The 20237-nt window shown below is 28.8% G+C and overlaps 1 protein-coding gene and 1 pseudogene across 3 annotated transcripts; one reads left to right on the top strand and one right to left on the bottom strand.

Annotated features, from left to right (window-relative positions):
- Positions 1–2744: 2744 nt before the first annotated feature.
- On the bottom strand, positions 2745–5219 carry LOC106760681 (annotated as a pseudogene).
- Positions 5220–10842: 5623 nt separating this feature from the next.
- LOC106762627 lies at positions 10843–14779 on the top strand. 3 transcript variants are annotated; one of them, XM_022781607.1, is made up of 7 exons: positions 10844–11005; positions 11243–11323; positions 12211–13035; positions 13404–13798; positions 13922–14005; positions 14111–14278; positions 14364–14779. In XM_022781607.1, exons 3-7 carry the CDS (start codon positions 12243–12245, stop codon positions 14508–14510), a joined length of 1587 nt encoding a protein of 528 aa, XP_022637328.1. In that variant the 5' UTR covers positions 10844–11005; positions 11243–11323; positions 12211–12242; the 3' UTR covers positions 14511–14779. The 3 variants fall into 3 exon arrangements, with proteins under 3 accessions (XP_022637329.1, XP_022637328.1, XP_014502116.1); XM_022781608.1 differs by lacking the exon at positions 14364–14779 and having other exon boundaries at positions 10843–11005; positions 14095–14264; XM_014646630.2 differs by lacking the exon at positions 11243–11323.
- The last annotated feature ends 5458 nt before the right edge of the window (positions 14780–20237 follow it).

Below are 20237 nucleotides of genomic sequence, written 5' to 3'. Positions count from 1 at the left end.
TTTGAATTCACGTAACAGGGTTATTCAAATTTTCAAACCTTGAAAATCATTCAATTAATTACCACAGACAGCGAAAAAAAAACATACACATTTATTTGTGATTTCAACTTGAAATCAATTGTAGCATATAACGTAAAAATAATTGGGGAAAACACAAGAATTCCTAAATCTAATAATAATTAGGATTCATATAGAGAAATTCCTAAATTCATTGTGAGAATTTATCTTGAGTACAATATAATTTGAGAACAAACATTATAAAATGAAGAATCATAAATTTAATAATTTGGCTTTGATAACATATGTGAATTAATTTGTAGTTGTCCTATTTTTCTAATCATCACAACATAAAAACACTATAGGATTTTAATATTCACGATTATCACACATTTATATACATAAATTGATACAATTCTATTAAGGAAAGGGTACTATTGTTTTTGAATTTGAATCTTCAAGAGTCACAAAAAAAAAATCAAAAAAAAATGTAGAATAAGATAAAAATAAATATTTTGGAAAACACAGGTTCTTTGAGTTGTAAATTTGTGTCTTTCTTTTTTGTCATTTTATTTTCCTTCCATAGTTGATGTCATGGTTCCTTGTTAAACAAATCTTCCCTAGAAAAAAAAAGGAGTCTAGCTAGTATTTTCTTTTAATGACAAATAAGGATGTTTTTTTCTTTCTCTTTGTCGATTCCCAAAAGAAGAGAGAGTAAAAGAAGAGAGCATCCTAATTTGTCATTAACAGAAAATATTAACTTAACTCTTTTTGTTTTGTTACCAAAGAAAGATTTGTTTATCAAATAGTCATGACATTATCAAGGGAAGGAAGATAGAATGACATAAAAGGAAGACGCAAGCTTATAACTCAAAAAACATGTGTTTCACAATATATTAGCTTATTTGTCAATTCATTTGGATATTCAAAGTCATTCTTTTAGTATGGAAGCAAACTTAGAAATATATACATATGAGTTAGCTTGTTTGACCATCTCTAAGCAACTTACAAATAATCAAAGTCATACTTATAATTTCATTGTTTACTTGGAAAATATTCTTTTTATTTTCTTTTACCATTGCATCTTTAATTTAAAATTGTTTGATGATTTTTGCATGTGAGTATTTGACCCTGGAGGCAGACCTCCAAACCTTTGATAATAAGAGATTAAACTCTTTAATAATCCAAAATCACTTTAGTATAATTTCTATTTTTGATTATTTTAGACTTGTGTCTTTGATTTATGTTTATGTTTGTGCATATGATCTTCTAGAATTCGGGTAAAATTCTTTCCAACAAGGAAAATGATAAATAATCTTCAAGTGGTATGAATTTCAAGACAAATCCTCTTCAAGAAGGAAGATATGACAGAGGACTATCTACTAAGCATGTATGAGAAGAATTGAGGAAAAACATTAGCCCTTCAAAGAATCTATGACAATATCAAAGATCAAAACACGCCTCTTTGAATCTCATAATGTTCCGTGAAGAAGGGAACTTAAAGAATATGAAGATCATGAGAATAATTTACCACAGTTTCTTTCATTTTTCTTAAACTTATGTGCCTATATATAGAGGTACAAAAAGTTAATGTAAATACTCTTGGGTCATATTATATGCATTTGCATTATTTAAGAGATGATTCTCTTGGTTCTTGGATTATAGCTCAGATTCTTATCAAATTGTGGCAAATCTCCTCTTGACCTATCAATGTGTTATAGATTGTGGCGTCTTCATCCTTGTCTTATTTCACATTCTTCTTTGACTTATTTTTATTGTGACTCTTGAATATTCAAATTCAGAAGCGAGATCGTAGTCTTTCCTAGACAGGATCCTATTATAAATCATAATAGGATACTAACTTTAATATATGAGAGATCCAATTAATGAGAATGTGTTTTTCATTCTTTATTGTTCAACCTATTTTTCTTAATTTATCTCTTTGCCTTTCTTTCTCCTATGATACTTTCTTGATGACTCTCAATTAGAGAACCTTATGACTAGAGACAAAACCTTAATCTCTTTTGTAAACCAACATCCATCAAGTTGAGTTTCATTGTATCTTTATTTTATTTTATATTTCTTATAATAACCTATAGGTCCTTATATCTTATTAAATCACATTTGAGTCCATCATAATATTTCAAAATGAGTCACAACAAAATTAATTTGTCAATTAGTTGTAACAACAAAAAGTTAATCAATCTTACTTACATGAGTTTATTTACCATGAGTTGATTAAAAATGGATCGGTTCAATATGAATCACTTTTTTATGAGTTAAAAATTTTATAATCCAATTCAACTCATCACGATAAATTAGTAGATTAATGTTATTTTATTCTTCTAATTTTTTTGATATTTTTATTACAGTATAATAAAAATGAATTGACTCAACTTATTATTTTTTTATAGTTGTAGAGTCAAATTGTTCATTTATTTCAATTAAACATTATTATAAAGAAAAAAAATATTAAAATGAATACCTTAGAAAAAAGTAAATTAAATATCTAAATTATTCAAACATTATTAAATAATATTTTAATATTTAAAAAAATTAAATCGTAACTTAAATAATTAAAAATAATAAATGATTATAATAAAAAAATTATAGAAAAAAAGGTGATAAAAACAAAATAAAAGATTTTTGTTTAATGGGTCATGTATCATTTTATTTTGATCCAACTTTTGTCCTTAGTTTCATTATAGTGTGTCCAGTTGGTCATCCCTTTTAAAAAAGTTTTAATTTCATCGACACCTACTAAAATTTGTCTCAATCAAATCTCTTCCCTCAAATATGAGTATGGTAATGTGGCAAAACCAATTTTTTAAAGGTTTAACAATGGCAATTGAAACATGAGGAGAAGGATACATGGTGAACCCTAGTTTAGACTTTTTGCCGTAATCCACAGAGAGACGCTCCAACAAGAGGGATCCAAGACCGAAACTGATTCCTTTGCCGATGACATTGAAGATGAGGAAGCCCTGGAGATCGACACAGTTGTTGGCGAGCTTGCGGACACGGTTGAGGCACATATCCACAATCTCTTTGCTAACTGAAAGGGGAAAAATCGAAAATTAGGTCTAGTTAAGTGAGTTACAATGTGACAGAGAGTGAGAGATGGATACCGGTGTAGTGGCCTCTGGCGAAGTTGTTGGCGCTGTTTTCCTTGCCAGAGATGAGTTGTTCAGGGTGGAGGAGTTGGCTATAAGCGTCGTATTGGACTTCATCGATGACAGTGGGCTAAAGATTGATAAAGACGGCACACATGACATGCTTTCCGAATCCGGATTCATTGAAGGTGTTGAAGGTGTCATGTGCAACTCCAAGGAAGGTGTCACTACAATGGAATAAAGGGTAAAATTTTTAGAATGCACGAAATGAAGAGAAGTAGAAGAAGAAAAGAGAAGAATACTTCCTCAACCAAATGTGTTTCCAAATCCCTAAATGCATTTCAAAACCCTAAATTGTGATTCTTTTTTGCTCGTAATGTAGATGACTAATTCTCTTTGATGACGAACTCAACAATCCTCTATCACAAATGCCCAAATTCATTTTTCTTCTTGAAAACCCCTAATTTTATAATATTAACTTTTTTCATAATTGTAAATCCTAATTTCATGTCACCTTCTAATTCGCTGACAGGTCACAAGCAATATCTCAAGACAATGTCACATTATGATACTCTTTTGCCACATCACGAAATTGTTAACTTTTTTCGTTCATATTTAATAGAAGAGATTTGATTGAGACAAATTTTATAAGGTGTGGGCGAAATTGAAACTTTTTTAAGAATTTTTTACCGTGTGTATGACCAACTTGACACACGGTAGCGAAACTAAAAACAAAACTATTAAACCTATATATATATATATATATATATATATATATATATATATATATATATGGGTTTGTTAACGTGCGTACACTGGTTTTTCAGTTGGTACATTTTAGCAATATGTACCAGGTTTCAGTAGACAAAAGTACCCTTATATATCATGGATTCTAAGTTTTAAGGTAAAGGATATTTTAATAATTTTCATTCTCAAAATTAAAAAAAAAAAAAGAAACCCCCAAACCCTTATTCACCTCTCTCACTCCAACATTTTCTCTATCATCCCTACTATAGCCCCAATTGAAAAAAAAAATCAGAAACTCTTGCCTAACCCTAATCCACCTTCCTCACTTATCCAATTTGTTTCTCTCTCATCTCCATACTCTCCCTCAGCCATACACAATAACTCGCGACAACGTAATTTGTTGCTCTTGCTCTGTTAGTTCATTTGTTTTCTGCTTTAATAACAAAATAATTGATGATGTTGACTTTGATTTTTTTATTGGAGGATGTGTTATATATTTTCCCTTCTTATCATTATTAAATTTCATTTTTAAATTAAGTCATGTAAATAAAACCTTCATAAATCACAAAATTTTCATACATCATTTAGACATCTACACCACATTTCATTATATGTTTATCACAATATACAAATTCCATAAAATTCAACATTTATTCAAGGGTTTCTATTTTTTTTTTCAATTGGGGCTACAGTAGGGATGACAGAGAAAATGTTGGAGTGAAAGAGATGAAAGAGAAAGGGTTGAGAGGAATGAGAGAGGTGAATAAAGGTTTGGGTTTTTTTTTTTTAGTTTTGAGAATGAAAATTATTAAAATACCCTTTACCTTAAAACTTAAAATCCATGATATATATAAGGGTACTTTTGTCTACTAAAACCCGGTACACATTGCTAACATGTACTAACTGAAAAACCAGCGTACGCGTTAACAAACCCCATAATATATATATATATATATATATATATATATATATATATATATTATAGTTTAATATAAAAACGAAATACAATATTTAAAAATAGGCTTAATACCCTAGATGGTCCTTATTTTCGTCAAGTTTGTTTGGTCCTCGTGTTTTTTTTTTTGTTCAATATTATCCTAAAGAGTGTAAATTTTGTTCAATTTGGTCATTTTTGCTAACGCCGTTTAAATTGTTAACGGCAGACAGTCCAGGTGTGCACAACAGTGTTGAGATGACATTTAACTACTGCCACGTCACCATCTTCTTCAACCTTTAGCCCATCGAACCCTACCGCCACCGAACCCTAATGCCATCGCCGCCACAGAGATCGTCCAAAGTCACCATGCCGCCTTGAAGTCGCACCTGCAGAGAACCATGGTAGCCATCATGCGCAACATCCATGGCCACCACCATCAAAGTTGAAATCTCCCCCAAATCACGGAACCCTAATCTCGAACTCCATTCGAATCTTCATTCTCGCGCATCAATCATGAATCATCCAAATCGAGAGCTTCATCGTCAGCGCGACAATCCTTGCCGCCATTGTGCAAAGCTATAGTGCCATCATCTTCTCCAACCTACAGAGAACCACAACCAAATCCAAAAAAATCCCAAATCAAAGAAACCTAGAATCGTGTCGTTGCTTGCCTCCACCGGCCACCATGAGTGCTTTCTTACATAACTATGTTCGTCTTCTTCATGCTACCATGAGTTGCACAATTCACGAAATCATCTTCCATTGAAGCAAAGCGAGCAACATTTTCCTTCTTCTCGCGGTGCAAGTGCAGGAAGGTTTCCCCCAAATGCAAAACCCTAATTTTGGGGTGGGGCTGCCACGAAACTCTACTTTTGGTGATGTGGTAGTAGTTAAATGTCATCTCAACACTGTTGTGCATACCTGGACTGTCTGCCGTTAACGATTTAAACGACGTTAGTAAAAAGAACCAAATTGAACAAAATTTATACTTTTTAGGATAACATTAAACAGAAAAAAATATGGAAACTAAAGTGAACAAACTTGACAAAAATAAGGATCATCAGATATATTAAGCCTTAAAAATAATATACCAACGGAAAAACATAGTTAATTTTCCTTTTGCATGTTCCACTCATCCTTCATCAAGTTATTGCGTATTTTATGTAACAAAGCTCAATTTCTCAATTTGTGGTATTCACCTTAATTTCATCTTGGTTAAGCCAAACAGGAAATATGAAAAGTTGCTTTTACTTTAATCAACACTGTACTGCTGTGTGATTGCTGAAGATCCACTAACACTGTTTCAGCAACAGAAGACACAGACTGCACAAAAGGGGAAGAACTCAACGATGGTAAATAAAAAAAGTTATTTTCCCATATCAGCTTCAATTTCCTGCTGTATATTCAGATAAGTACACAAAATGATGAAACATTTTGATGCATGCTTTTTTTCACTGTGACAAAACATCAACTTTAAAAATACCAATAAGCTATATATTTTTTTACCAATTAAAAAAAAGAATAATATATATAGATGTGATATGAATATAAATAATTAAGTCTATTATAATTGGAAGATAATTGTTGAACTTGTGAATGAAAAACTTTCCCAATATATACAACTTGTTTAGATCATTTTTAGGTCTAAAGACCTAATTGGTATAGTTGATGAATTTGTTAGTTTCCTGAAGCAAAGTAAGAGTGAGTTCTTGAACAATGAATATTTTCATTTTACCTGTGAATAGCTGAAGTGAAAAAAAAATGATGAGTTATAATGAATATTATATTATTCAAATAATTTATTTTCAATCAAATCAATTAATTTATATAATTTTTAAAAACAATTTTCCGATATTTCTCACAAATTTATATTTTAATAAACAATTAAATATTTAATTTTTTTTTATCAATTTCTTTTTTCTATTTCTCTCTTCAACATCAAATATGGTGAGAAAAAAATAGCTATTAATGTATTAGAAAATGTGATAAGTGTGTATCCAGCTCACTAAAACATAAGTTTATGTTGAAAATAGAAAAGAAGTATCTCCATTTAATACTGGAATAGATTTTCTGCAGTAATGTGGATTCACCTTATAACTTCTATAATTAACAATAAAAGATTAAAATATTAACAAAATTAATAAAATATTTTAATAACTAATAGGTGATAATTTTGATTAGTCTGTTTCAAATATACAAACTAATAAAATAATGACACATAATCTATTATCAAAAAGTTGTTAAAAAAATTGTTAAAATATTATCATCTTCTACAATTAACATGTATTGGTTGATGAATCATTGATATCTATCTGGAACATTAGACCCTCTCATTTTCAATTAGAAGACCAACAAATGTTTAAAAAAGTGTTATTGTTTGTTAAAAACTCTTATCTAAGAGATCAGAAATTATATCAGTAGTTGTTTTGTTTTCATACAAAGGAAATGTTTGGCCTCTATTAAGTAAGTTGCGTGAATATGAGATGTTCATCAGCTTTACTTCACAAGAAAACTTTAACGCAAAAAAGCATTCCCACGTAAACATGGTTTTTCATTGATGTAGCAACAATAAATAAAACAAAATAAATTTGTGAATTTGAACTCTATTATTCATATATACAAATTTCATTCTAGAAATAAAAAAAAAAAAACAAATCAATTATAATATTTGTTGCAATTGGAGTTGAAGATTGGTATTTCTTTGAGGTTGTCCTAGGAATATACCTCCATGTCCCTTGTACATCTTAATTTTGCATAACTGCTCTTTATAACAATAAACATATGGAAGACATGAATTCAAGAACAAAGTTAAGGATTGCATGTTACCTCAAAATGCATGTCAAAGCATTCCAGGTGTTTAATTTTAGAACATTTACTTATGGGAGTTGCAAACTAAAGATAAGAAAGTGGGGCACTTAAGACAAATAACCTTATTAAATATTTATTAAATATTTGGTTAAAGAAACTTATTTGAAACGTACCCATAACCTTTGCATGTGAACATGAAAAACAAATTTAATGAATTAAATTAATTAGGTATATTAATGATTCTACGTCAATAACTTGATTGTTTGTTTTTTTATCATTAAATCAAAATCAAAATTTGTCAAATTTGGATTCAGTTACTCTTAAGGTCTTCATAGTCATCTAGAGACATGAAACTGAAGTTCCCTTCTTAAAAGAAATAAATAAGAAATATTAATTATGTTATGTTAAGTTACATAACCATAACATATCGAAAAACAAAATACTATAAGACTAAAAAAATAAAATCTTATAAAATTAAAAGTAAATAAAATGCTAAATTACATAATTCTATCTAAAATTAAATAATTTTTTTTTTCTTTTTTCTCTTAGTTTTTCTTTTGTCACAAATTGTCTTAAATTATTCTTATTTACTTCGTTATCTAGGTTTACATGTTTAATATACTTAATAAACATCTTACACGTCATTATTTTACTTTAATCTTATCACCTTTCTACTAGGTTCTCATTTCTAATTATATATATAATTGTAATAATCACTTTATTTCAAATTTACATTTTATAATAAATTTAAATAAAGAGACTTCTATGCAGTGTATGTGCAATTTTGTACAAATTTTAGTAAATAGATGGTAAAAAGATAAAGAAAAATATATAATTTAATCTTAACTATTTGTTATTTTAATGGTAATATAGAAATTTAAATTATTTTTTTACATTTAAGATTTTCAAAGTTATTTTCATTTAAAGTTATATTATATATATATATATATATATATATATATATATATATATATATATATTCTTTTTCTTATTATCCTATGTTTATATTTTCTAACATTGGTATGTTTTTAGTTCATTCTAATTTTAACTGTTAACTTCCATTTTCTATTATACTATCAGTATCTATCCTAATAAAAAAAAGTATTTATCTCAATAAAAAAAATCATCTTTGTTACCTGTTTCATCGTTTCATCCTCTACCACGTGCATCTATGCATGTACTCCATTTGTTATCTTAACATTTTATATACTTTTAGGTGTTAACATTAATCACACAAAATTACAACGAAAGCTATGATCATACATGAAATGACATAGACGTTTCTGATCGGTGAATTATGTCTTATTTGTAAGAAATTCAGAATGAAATTTCACAATTTCAAAATATTCTATTCTATCTTACTTTTTCTTACATTAAACACGTGTCAATTAATAACTATGATAAATTAACACTAACGACAAACTAATAATAAAGAGTTGATGGTATTGAGAGTAGTATAGTAGTATAGTCCATTTACGCACATAGTATTCCATGAGTGATGTTAAGGTGAAGAATCAAATTACTGCATTTGTAAGAAAAAATTCAGAATTGAAAGAAAAAAACAAGGGAAAAAATACTGAACATTTCAAATAAATATTACGAATATTTCATGAAAAAGAATAAAACAAGAATTCTTCTTCCACGTCTTCAACAGCCATGCACCACCGCAATGAACACCATTCACAATAGAGATGAATGCAATGATATGAATAAATTTTTCAGAAGAAAAAGAAACATGCATGCTAATAATTTGTTTGTAGTTGGAGAAGAGGGTTTACATTTCAAGATCTCGTGTCGTTTTTCTTTGTACGTGTCGTTTAAAAAAAATTAAAATAATGCAAAAAAAAAAAAAAAAATACTTTCGCATTTTTATTATACTTTTCAGTCATCCTCCTAAATATTATGTGATCAGTGTTTGTTTATACCACCATTAACTTAGTTTTACCATTTTAATAGTAATTTATTTATTTTTAATAGAGTGTTAAATATTAGGTAATGTGGCAAAATTTAGAACGCAAATTTATAGAAAATGACATTATTTATGGAAAAAGAAAAATTAACCAGAAGAAAGGTTTGTTATAATAATCAATTCGAAGTGTGTGTTAATGGCAATACATGATTAGATTGAGAACCTAAAATACCTAATCCAAGACCATTTTCTTACATTTCCTAGGATATCTAAAAATGTTTTTTTTTTTTTTTAAATATATAAGCAAACAAATAGGAGTATCAATTCATGTAATAAGAAAACTAAATTATGTCATTTTTCAACCACACACACTACATTAGACATCAACTAGAATTTTTTATGGTTTACGTGGTGAAGTTGGTTGAAAGGTGAGGACTTTTTGATAGTTTACCAAAAACAAACCTATTACAATCCTAGGAAATCAAATATTAGTTGATGAATTGTTACATGCCTTATTATCTACACATTATTTGGATGTGATAAATAATATGGTTTCTTTTAATTAAACCAACAAATTGGTAAATTTCCATGTTTCTTAAACTTTCATAAACATATTAAAAAGAAAAACTCAAGTTTTTTTTGGTAACCATATTCCTTTGTATTGTGGGTATAATGTCATAAATTCAATTACTTTTATTTTCCATAAAAATGTCTCGTATTCATATAAAAAATAGTTTTGACACAGATAAATAAATCTTTCATTTTTAGAAGAAAAATAAGTTTGATTAAATAATGTTATTAGTATTTATTTGTCATCCCTCTTACTTGCCTTGCATGTCAAATCATTTTTTTTTGTCTATTGATTGAAGAAACCCATTCAAAGGGAAAGAACCACTCCTTAAATTACATACTTCAATGGAGTGCTGTAAAAAAATATACTTAGATTATAATAATAAGTTATATAAATTATTTTTTATATTATCATACCCATCATTCATTATTATATAATAAACTTCAACTTATGTAAGATGTTAAGAGGCTTTTTATATAATGATTTACAATTTGTATTTTTTCTAATATCTTTATATATGGTCAAACAGATAAAAATTCATAATTAATTTAATAAAAGTAATTATATACAATGAATTATAATGAAATAATGACATGAAAAATTATATATATATATATATATATATATTTTATTTTGATAAATTTAATGGAAATATAATTAGATTTTGATTTTCTCCCTTACAAAATTTCTCTATAATAAAGACAAAAGAGAAAAAAAAGAAAAATAGCATTAATTCTTTTTTTCTTATTACAAAAGGATCATGAAATTTTCTCTCCAATGAAAGGCACGATCCTCTCCTCTTCCATATTCATTCTCTTCCTCTCTCTTAACCCCTCTTGCTCTTTCTCTCTCTCCCCTTCCTCTCTCCGATCCTTCTATCACCGGTTCTAATCATTCTTGCCCCCCCTCGAATTCTCCCTCTGGTAATTCAATTCTCTTAAAATCAATTGTTCAATTTTCTTACCCAACTTTTGTGCCCCTTTTGCTGCTACCTAGGGTTAAAATTGTGTCATTTTTGTTCTCTGATGAAAGGAAGGAACTTGCATTCTTGGGCTGTGATCACATTCACCCGATTTTAGTTTCTGACATTTTCCGTTTGTAAATTTGCCTTTTTGAACAAAATTAAAAAAATCTTTAATCTTTTTGTGAATTTTCAACAGAGTTGATTTTGGGGGTGTTCCATAAGTTATATTGATCTCTGAAACTTAGAAGCCGCAAGCTCTTGTTTTGATGATAATAAGGTACGGATTGTTATCTGTTCTTTTGATGTTGTTCGGTCGGTGATGAATTTGGGAGGTTGATATGGGTCAAATACTTTCTTGTTTGGTTCTGACTCTTTGAAGTGATTAAAGAAAGATTTTTTTTTCTCTTCTGGGCGGAGGATTTTTGTTTTTGTTAATGTATGCCCATAATTTTTCTCATCATTCATAGGGGTTATGGAATTCTTTACTTTTGAACTTCACATAATGATTACAAGGTCTTCAAATTGCATGTATTTTAATTCATTTACAGAGTCATTTTTAGCACACCTGAAGGAATTCTACCGGGCTTGCTCAGTTTTTCACTGATATGGATACTTTTGTTGTGTTTTTGTGGGTTGGAGTTGCCATTTTTATACAGCAGTTTGCTCTGCCTTGGAAGACGAAGCTGCATGTTTCATGTCCACTCAATGTTTCCTTGATTATTTCACATGTTTGCCAAAGGAATTCTTTTGCTACTAACTTACCTAATACCGCATCCTTTGCTATGCATAGGGTATTTGTTTCTGTGATTTTATTATATGTTGCATGCAAATTCTGTGTAATTGAAGGAGATTGGAGTAATTATATGAATGTAGACGGATGTTTTTTGGGCATCCCTGCTTACTTCATTTGGCAACATTTTCTCATTAAGAAAATTAATCAGGAAAAATATAACCATTTAGAGGTGAGTATTGTTATATTAATGGAAGCATTATGTAACCTGGAATGATTAAAAAAATTCCATAATGTTGATATGAAATATTTGAGTTTGATAACATTTTATCTTGTGCTGAATATTTGCTTTTTTTACATGTAGATTTGGTTTTAATCTTTTGTTCCTCTGATGTGTTTCTTACCGGTTTCATTCACTCTGCTTGGAATATCAGGATTAGTTTGTATCCAGAGAAATCTCTACATTATGGATCAAACAACGGATTCAGAAATGGATCAACAGAGACGAGGCTATCATCATTCTGAACCCTGTATCCTTACTAGAGGAAACACAAACATCTCACAGCCGAATAATATGCATGCAATGGTGAGAGCTTCTGGGAACACAACTAATGTTGATTCTCACTTTGTGCCAGACGCTTATGACAATGCTAGGATGTATGGTGTTACACAATACAATGGCATTCAGCATCCCCATAATCTTGAAATGGGTGTGCCAGCGGCAGCCAACTTATATTATTCTGGCATTAATCCTTCTTCTGGTGCTGGTGTTTTCCCTCTGCCTCTAAATCACAGAGCTTCTGAGCAGTTGCCTGGTTCAAGTACATTTGCAGTTGCTGGGGTTTCTTCAGATAATTTTGGAAGAAATTCTGGTTTCATGGATGATGTTAGAGGTCCCTACAAAAGGAAAATTGCTGAAGGGATGAGAGGAAATTACCAATATTTTAATGCATCATCTAGCTCTTCAATTGCTCCTCCTAATGCAAGACGCACTGCTGATGGTGTTGCTATGATGGATGCTGCACCATTTTCATTCCGTGTCCCTTCACTTGTGGAAGTAGGACCACATGGTAGTGCATGGAACAGGCCAGGTGAGTCTATCATGGTGCATGACCATAATCATTTGATTCATGGAAACTATTTAGGACAGCACTTTCAGCCAGCTGCTCCTCCGTGGTTGGACCAGCAGTTGAACGGTAACAATAATGATGGCCATACTACACCCTGGAATCAGTCGCTTCCAATGCCTTATGTACAAGGTATTTTTTTCCTCTTCATGTGTTTTGTGGTTCTTCTTTCAGTGATTTACTATCATTAGTTCATTACTTGGATGTTCTGTTAGTGTATAATTTGCAAATTTCTTTCTTGTTTTGTCGTGAATAAGTGTTAATTGCAGCTTCGTGAATGTTGTTTTTCAGTCAGGCAATAAATTTATAATAAACCTTGATTTTATATCCCCTTAGTTTCCACCTAAGACTGGAGTTAATGCATAGGTATTTTTTGTGTGATGTATGATCTGCTTCCTATCTTGTCAATTAAGGGCCAAACGAAATGCTCAAATTTTTCTTTGAAGTTGTTGTGTTGGTTATGAGTTTAGGTTTTCTGACTTTCTCCATACTATTTTCAGCACCTACTGTAAATGGAGGTTCATTAGATAGTGCAAGTATGGGTTTGCAGAGATATCATGATCCAGCTGGGAGCCGAAATGGCCTCAGGTTTCCTCACCCTCTTCCTGTCAACCAACAGCACCACAATTATCATCACCCAGCAATGCCTATGCAAGGAGTAAGAGGTCATAATATCAACTTTCACCCTGCAGTAACTGCAGCATCATTTAGAGTTCCAATAAATCCTTCACGCGGTGTTGCTATTCCACCGCAGCCTGGTTTTGAGCTAGGTCCTAGGCATGTTGGCCCTGCACCATCAGCCGGCTTCCGGATTTATCGACCTCATAGGGGGATTGTGCCAGAGACAACTCTTGGACACCGAAGTCTTCCACCTGTGGGCTTCCTCCAAGTTGATGTAATATTTCCAATCTCTTAATACTCTCTGTTTAACTCTAATGCTGTTCTTATGTAAAAAGAATAATACTATTTTTATTCATTATAAATATATTGATTTTCTTGTCAATTACAACTTGTGCAGGATGTTGCTTTAATTGATGAAGTGGGAAATTTAGTTGACCATCACAGAGATATGCGCTTGGACATTGAGGATATGTCTTATGAGGTAAGTATACAAAGATTAGTATTGTATTTTCTTGTCAATGAAGATATATGTGTGATAGAGGTTGTAGATAATTTGTGAATAATTTACACTTGAAACTCATGACAGGATCTCCTTGCATTGGGTGAGAGGATTGNCAATGTTAGCACCGGTTTATCAGAGGAAACAATCACAAATCAGTTGAAAACAAAATCCTATTCCTCAAGTGCTACTGGTATTAATCTGGAGGAGGAAGCTTGTGATGATCAGGAAACAGATTCTTGTATAATATGTCAGGTATGAACATTTAGAAACAGATTTCATGAGTATATGTCATGTACTAATGAATCACCCCTTACTAACTGGAGTGTTTATTTCACAGGAAGAATTCAAGAACCAGGAGAAGATTGGAGTTCTTCGATGTGAGCATGAATACCATGCGGATTGCTTAAGGAAATGGTTGGTTGTGAAAAATGTCTGCCCCATATGCAAATCAGAGGCTTTGACTCCTGGAAGGAAGGATGTATAGAAAAGCAATGAAATCGAACATCTTTCTCCTCCTTCTTAGTGCCTTAATTTATTTTTGAACAGAATTCATATTTTGTTATGTATTTTGTATATGTACTTGCACATATATAGACGTCATACTGCCCAACTCATTTAATGTTGGCACCAGAACTTTGTATCTATCAACTTGTACAGACTTTGTTCTGTTTGATGAAGTAACTTCAGGTAGTCATATCACCACCTGCTTCATTAATCATTTCGAAATGTATGGGCTTGCATAGCGTTTATATATCGCTGCTTGTGCTTTTGGATTAGCTGAAAATAAAGTTGATTTTATCAAATTCTCTTGTGTTTAGTATGTGATTTAGTATGTGATTAAGCGCAGCTTTTTTATCAGCCACAAAAATGTTTTTGAAAAAATGAAAGATATAATCGATTTTGGATAAAATTATTTTGAAATGATTTAGCACTTATTCTTGGACGTTTTTCTTTCAAGAGTTACTGAAAATTTCAATATAGTTTCTGACATTTTTATATAATAAGTTATTTAGAATTGTTTTATCTCAAAATGGTGGTACTGAGTTGAACAACCATTGTTGACTTTAAACGCACATGGGATATAAAAAATAGTCACATTTTCAAAATATGTAAACGCGTCTCATGTTGATGGAAGTGTTTTTAAACACATGGCATAATATTTTTGCACGACATTCTCATGTGTTTAGTCAGAGGAAATTATGTAGTCCCAAAAGTATAAGGTGTTTTTAAAAGCATGTTCAAAGAAAGAGAAAGCCTTTGTTTTGGGAATGAGATCAAACATGGTCAAACTTTGGTCCTAAACTGTGTGACCTGGTCACAGTTTGACTAACCTGTTTGGTCAACAAACGTTGTACAATTGCTCCACTAGGCTTTTATTCTAAACCTAGGAATATTGTTGTGGGAATGAGTCTATTCAAATCTTCACCTGTAATCACTAAATTATACCTTAAATATTATTATCAAATCAAATTTTATATGATAATTAAGACTAAATAAAAATACACATTTTTTTTTAACTCTAGCTTTAGAACATCATCTCAAAGGAGGGAGTTTGGAACAGAAGTAAACACAATCATCTTGCATTCATGACTTGATTTCACATTCTATATTCTCACTTATTTATTTTATTTAAAATGATAAAAATATACAGATCATGTGTAAATTAACCTTAGTGATATTTGTAAATGATTTATGTTGCTCGTTTTCGATAATGAATGCAACAACAAGCATGTACACTATTAAAGAGAATGCATGAATACAAATGACAACAACGACATCATTATTCTTAGGGTTTAATGATATTTAGATTATTCTATTTTAGGTGATAAAACAATGTATTTGTTTAATTTATTAATAAAATAAATTTATTTATCTATCTACTATAAAAAGGTTAATTAAATCTAATCTTCCCCTTTAATTTTATAAATATTAATAACTGAATTCATGTGATATCGATAAAAAAGCGTAAGATCATAAATAAAAATATTGTAATAGATATGATGACATCTCATTAAACACGCAAAATTATATTTTAAAAAAAATTGCACGTTTGATAAAATTGAAAAATGAAAAATTTAGTATTTTTTTGTAATGTCATTTTTTTTATGTGAAGTTAATGATGTTTAAGTGTTATGGGTGATATTTGATGGTCTTTTCAATGTTTATCATTAATATTGTTTTTTTTTTAAAATTTATTGTTTCAGTGTTGTGAAGGTCCGAATCAAAGTTAATCGTTTACTGTATCAGGTGTTCTGAAAGTTTAAATGTCTGTTTTCACCATGTTGTTCATTTTAAATGTTCATTCAATCAAACTCAAACGTGGAAGTTGCCTATTAAATGTTATAACTTACGTCTTTACTTCAAATTTGTATTTATGAATTTTGATGCGAGTTTTAGATTAACGACGATCTAGTTATGACTCATTAGTAATACATACGGTTTATCATAAGTTAATCAATATTAAGTTTGATAGTTGATTGTTTGATTCATAGGTTACAGTCGTTCGGTGATGATCCTCGTGGTTATGTTTGTGACATGATTGACGGTTTGGATCATTCGATTCAGTGTTAACAAAATAGTCATATGATACATTAATTATTATTTTTCTTAACTCAAAGAATGATAATATTTTGATCATCTTTCACAAATGAGTTTATTTTAAATACTGAAAGGGTGATGAATAATTGATCATCATAATTGTCTTTAATAATCGGAAAAGTCACAATATTAATCTCTTACTTGATATCTTTCTTTTACATCCAAAAATAAAATTATAAGAGTAAAGGCCTAAAAAAAAAGAATTAAAATATCAAACCAAATTAATAACTTCCCTTTTTAAAGAATTAAAAACATATTTAAACAAAATAAAAATGTTAAAAGTTGTAAAAACTAAACTCGAACAAAAAATTTCATGAGCATATATTTATAAGCTATAACTGAAACTTTTAAAACAATTCATACTTAGTCCTATAATATCAAATAAGCACACAACTAAAACTAACTAGAGAAAATATGTATTCTCTTGAACTAGAATTGGAATAAATCTAACAAGTGTAAACACTGGCTGTCATGAAAAATAGTTATTTTTCCAAAGATGTCCCAAATGGGATCAATGTTTCATTAACACATAATCTTTTGCTAACATCAATATATAGTACAATAATAAATTATAACTTAAAAATTTATGAAAATATTATTACTATCACGAAACCACGTAAAATAATAGAAATACTAAAAATTACTAAATTTTGTCGATGATTTTATTAAGAGATGTAAAACTGATAAAACTGAAGAGTTTAGCTCAAGAAAAATCTATCTATGAAGTATTTAATAATTTATGGAGAGATATATCTACATAGGTAGGATATACATTGAGATGTTCACTATAACGTTGATAATTTAATATATATTAACATTTTAACTTTAAATTTATTCAATTTTTTTAAAATTAATATAATGTAAAGTTTGCATTCATTTATATATTATAAAATTGTATTATTTATAATTGGTATGAAACTTTTAACATTAAAAGAAATGAATTTGTAAATTAGATTCAAAAATTAACTTCCAATTCTAAATATCATATTAAGATTTTAATATCTAATTTTAATTTTAAACATTAATTCTCAATCAGATTTTGAGAGTGAAAATATAAAATGAAAAATTACAAACGGGCGATCAAGCTAAGATTAATCAAACCAATGAAGTAGTTATCTGGTCTAGCATAAGCTGATTATATGTAAACATCTTAATGTTTAATCAAGTTAACATTTCTATGTGCTCTTAGAAGAAAATTGAAAAAAAATAAAATTAAAAAAGCTTTGTGAACAACAACTACCATACCAACAAAAAGAGCTTAATCATTCTCTCTCATTAAACTCTATAAAATGAAATAATCAAAATAATAACAATATATATCATCCTATAATACCTCAATACAATTGCCTAATCAACAATGATAATGTTATACAACAAGCTAACCAAAAATTATAATATACCCAAAGACTACAATAAACAAACAATAAAGTCACAAGGAATTAAAAAAAAAACTTTATGTATAAAGACTAAAATAAAAAATTTTAATAATTTATTTTATTTAAATTTTTTTAAAAATTATTTTCATTATTTTTAAAATTTTTATTTTTATTTTTGGTTTTTACATGATTTAACGACAATGTAGTATTTTCTCTGTCATTAAATTATGTAATGAAAGAATATAACGTGAGAACAATAGGAGAACATATGAAAGATATTAATAAAATGAATGAATTTGTAAATTGTTTAAATTTTGTAAATTTTAAATATTATTGACTGCTGAGAAACTCTTTTGTCTCGTTGTTCGTCTTGTTGTTACCTCCTTGTAGGTTTGTGTTTAGTAGGATTATCCATTTAGTTATTAATTTGCATTAAAGGTGAGGGTGCAGTTGAAATAAATAAAATATTTTTCTGATGTAGTTCATATTAAAGTTTTAAATTAAAGATGATGTGAATTTATTATATATATTAAATTCATTTATTATTATTCATTTATTATTATTCATTTATTGTTATTGAATTTTTAAATTCATTTATTATTAACATTTATTATTATTCATTTATTGTTATTGAATTTATTATTATTATGAGTTTAACGTTAATGATATTATTTTATTTGTTTAAGATTGTTGTTAAAAATCCTTTCTCTCCAAAATAATTAATGTTTTCAAAAGACATTTCAATTTAATTTATTTGAAAAATATAATTTTTAATTGATATGTGTATAAAACGTCACTAACTTTTATTGAACGGCGTTACAAAGTTTAGCAAAATTTTGACACCGTTTCATTTAAGAAAAAAACTATTCTTTTATAAAATTAAAGAATTAAATTAGTTCAAAATTTTAAAATAGATTAATTTTAATTTTTTTATAAAAGTTAAAAAATTAAAAGTATATTTAATTTTTCTGTAAAAAATGAGATTCTAGATTAAAAGAAAAAATTTTAAAATACTTTTTTTAATGAAGTTGATTATTTGTTGAGTGTATTGTTTTATGAAATAAAAATTTCATTTTACAAAATTTTTTATAAAATTAAATTAGGCAAAAGTCCACAACTAATATCTAAATATTGTTGTAAAAAGTTGACAAAATCACGAACAAAATTTTCTAAGAGGTGTAGAGTCACTGTCCAGGTTATTAAATTGTTTAATTGTTGTAAAAGTTCATCTTTTAGTGGAGAATCTTCTAATTTATCTATTATAGAGATTAACGTAGAAGTTTGGTCTCTTGTTAGCATATTTATATTCTTACAATTTGTACAATTAAATAATTCTGGGCCTAGACAGTAATCATCTTCACTATCTTCTTCTAAATGTTCACTAGAAGTTTCTTGCTCAATTTGTTCTATCTCTAATTCACTATCTTCATCTTCTACTGAACTGTTAGATTCTTCTGGTTCAGAATTAATTAAAATATTTAATAAGCTTTCTTTTAATTTTTCATCTTCTATTTGGTTTATCTTTTGTGCTACCCTACAACTATTAGCATAATAGCCTGGCCTACCACATTTCCAACATACATTTTCTTTTTTATTTAGTTTTTTATATTTGGGTTTTCTTGCAACTTTTTTATTTTCTATATTTTGATTATTTGTTTTGTTTTGGAATTTTTTATATGATTTTCTATAAGGTTTTTTATAAGTCTTTTCTAGTCTTCTACTTATTTTTTTTTTGTACTTGGTGCTCTAATAGGTTCCATACCATATTGCTGGCAGAACGTTCCTATCTCTCTTTTATTAACCATACTCTCTTTTCTTAATTTATTTTGTAGCTTAAAATTTTTACATACTTGTATTCCTGTTTCTACAATTATGTTATGTATTTGACCATACGTTAACACATCATACACTACTGGTTTACCATAATGTCTTTCTAAATTCATTTTTACTTTTTCTGCAAATAACTTAGGCGGTCCAGCTAAAAATCTTTCTTTCCAGAATCTAGCAAAACCATCTTCTCTTAAAGTTACTTTTGACAAAAAGTTATCTTTATACCATCTATAATCTGACATTGTTGGACAGTAAAGATTTGCTAATTGATTTGCAGACCTTTCTTTAAAAATATTCGGATCTCCTACAAAATTTTGAATTATTGAGTAAATTAAAGTTGAATATGCATCTTCTTGATTTGTTTCAGTTTTCACACTATTAATTATTGTTAATTTATCTTGTTCTAT

Source organism: Vigna radiata, chromosome 5, assembly GCF_000741045.1.
Source record: "Vigna radiata var. radiata cultivar VC1973A chromosome 5, Vradiata_ver6, whole genome shotgun sequence".
NCBI lineage: Eukaryota > Viridiplantae > Streptophyta > Magnoliopsida > Fabales > Fabaceae > Vigna > Vigna radiata.
This window is presented reverse-complemented; position numbering and strand designations above follow the sequence as displayed.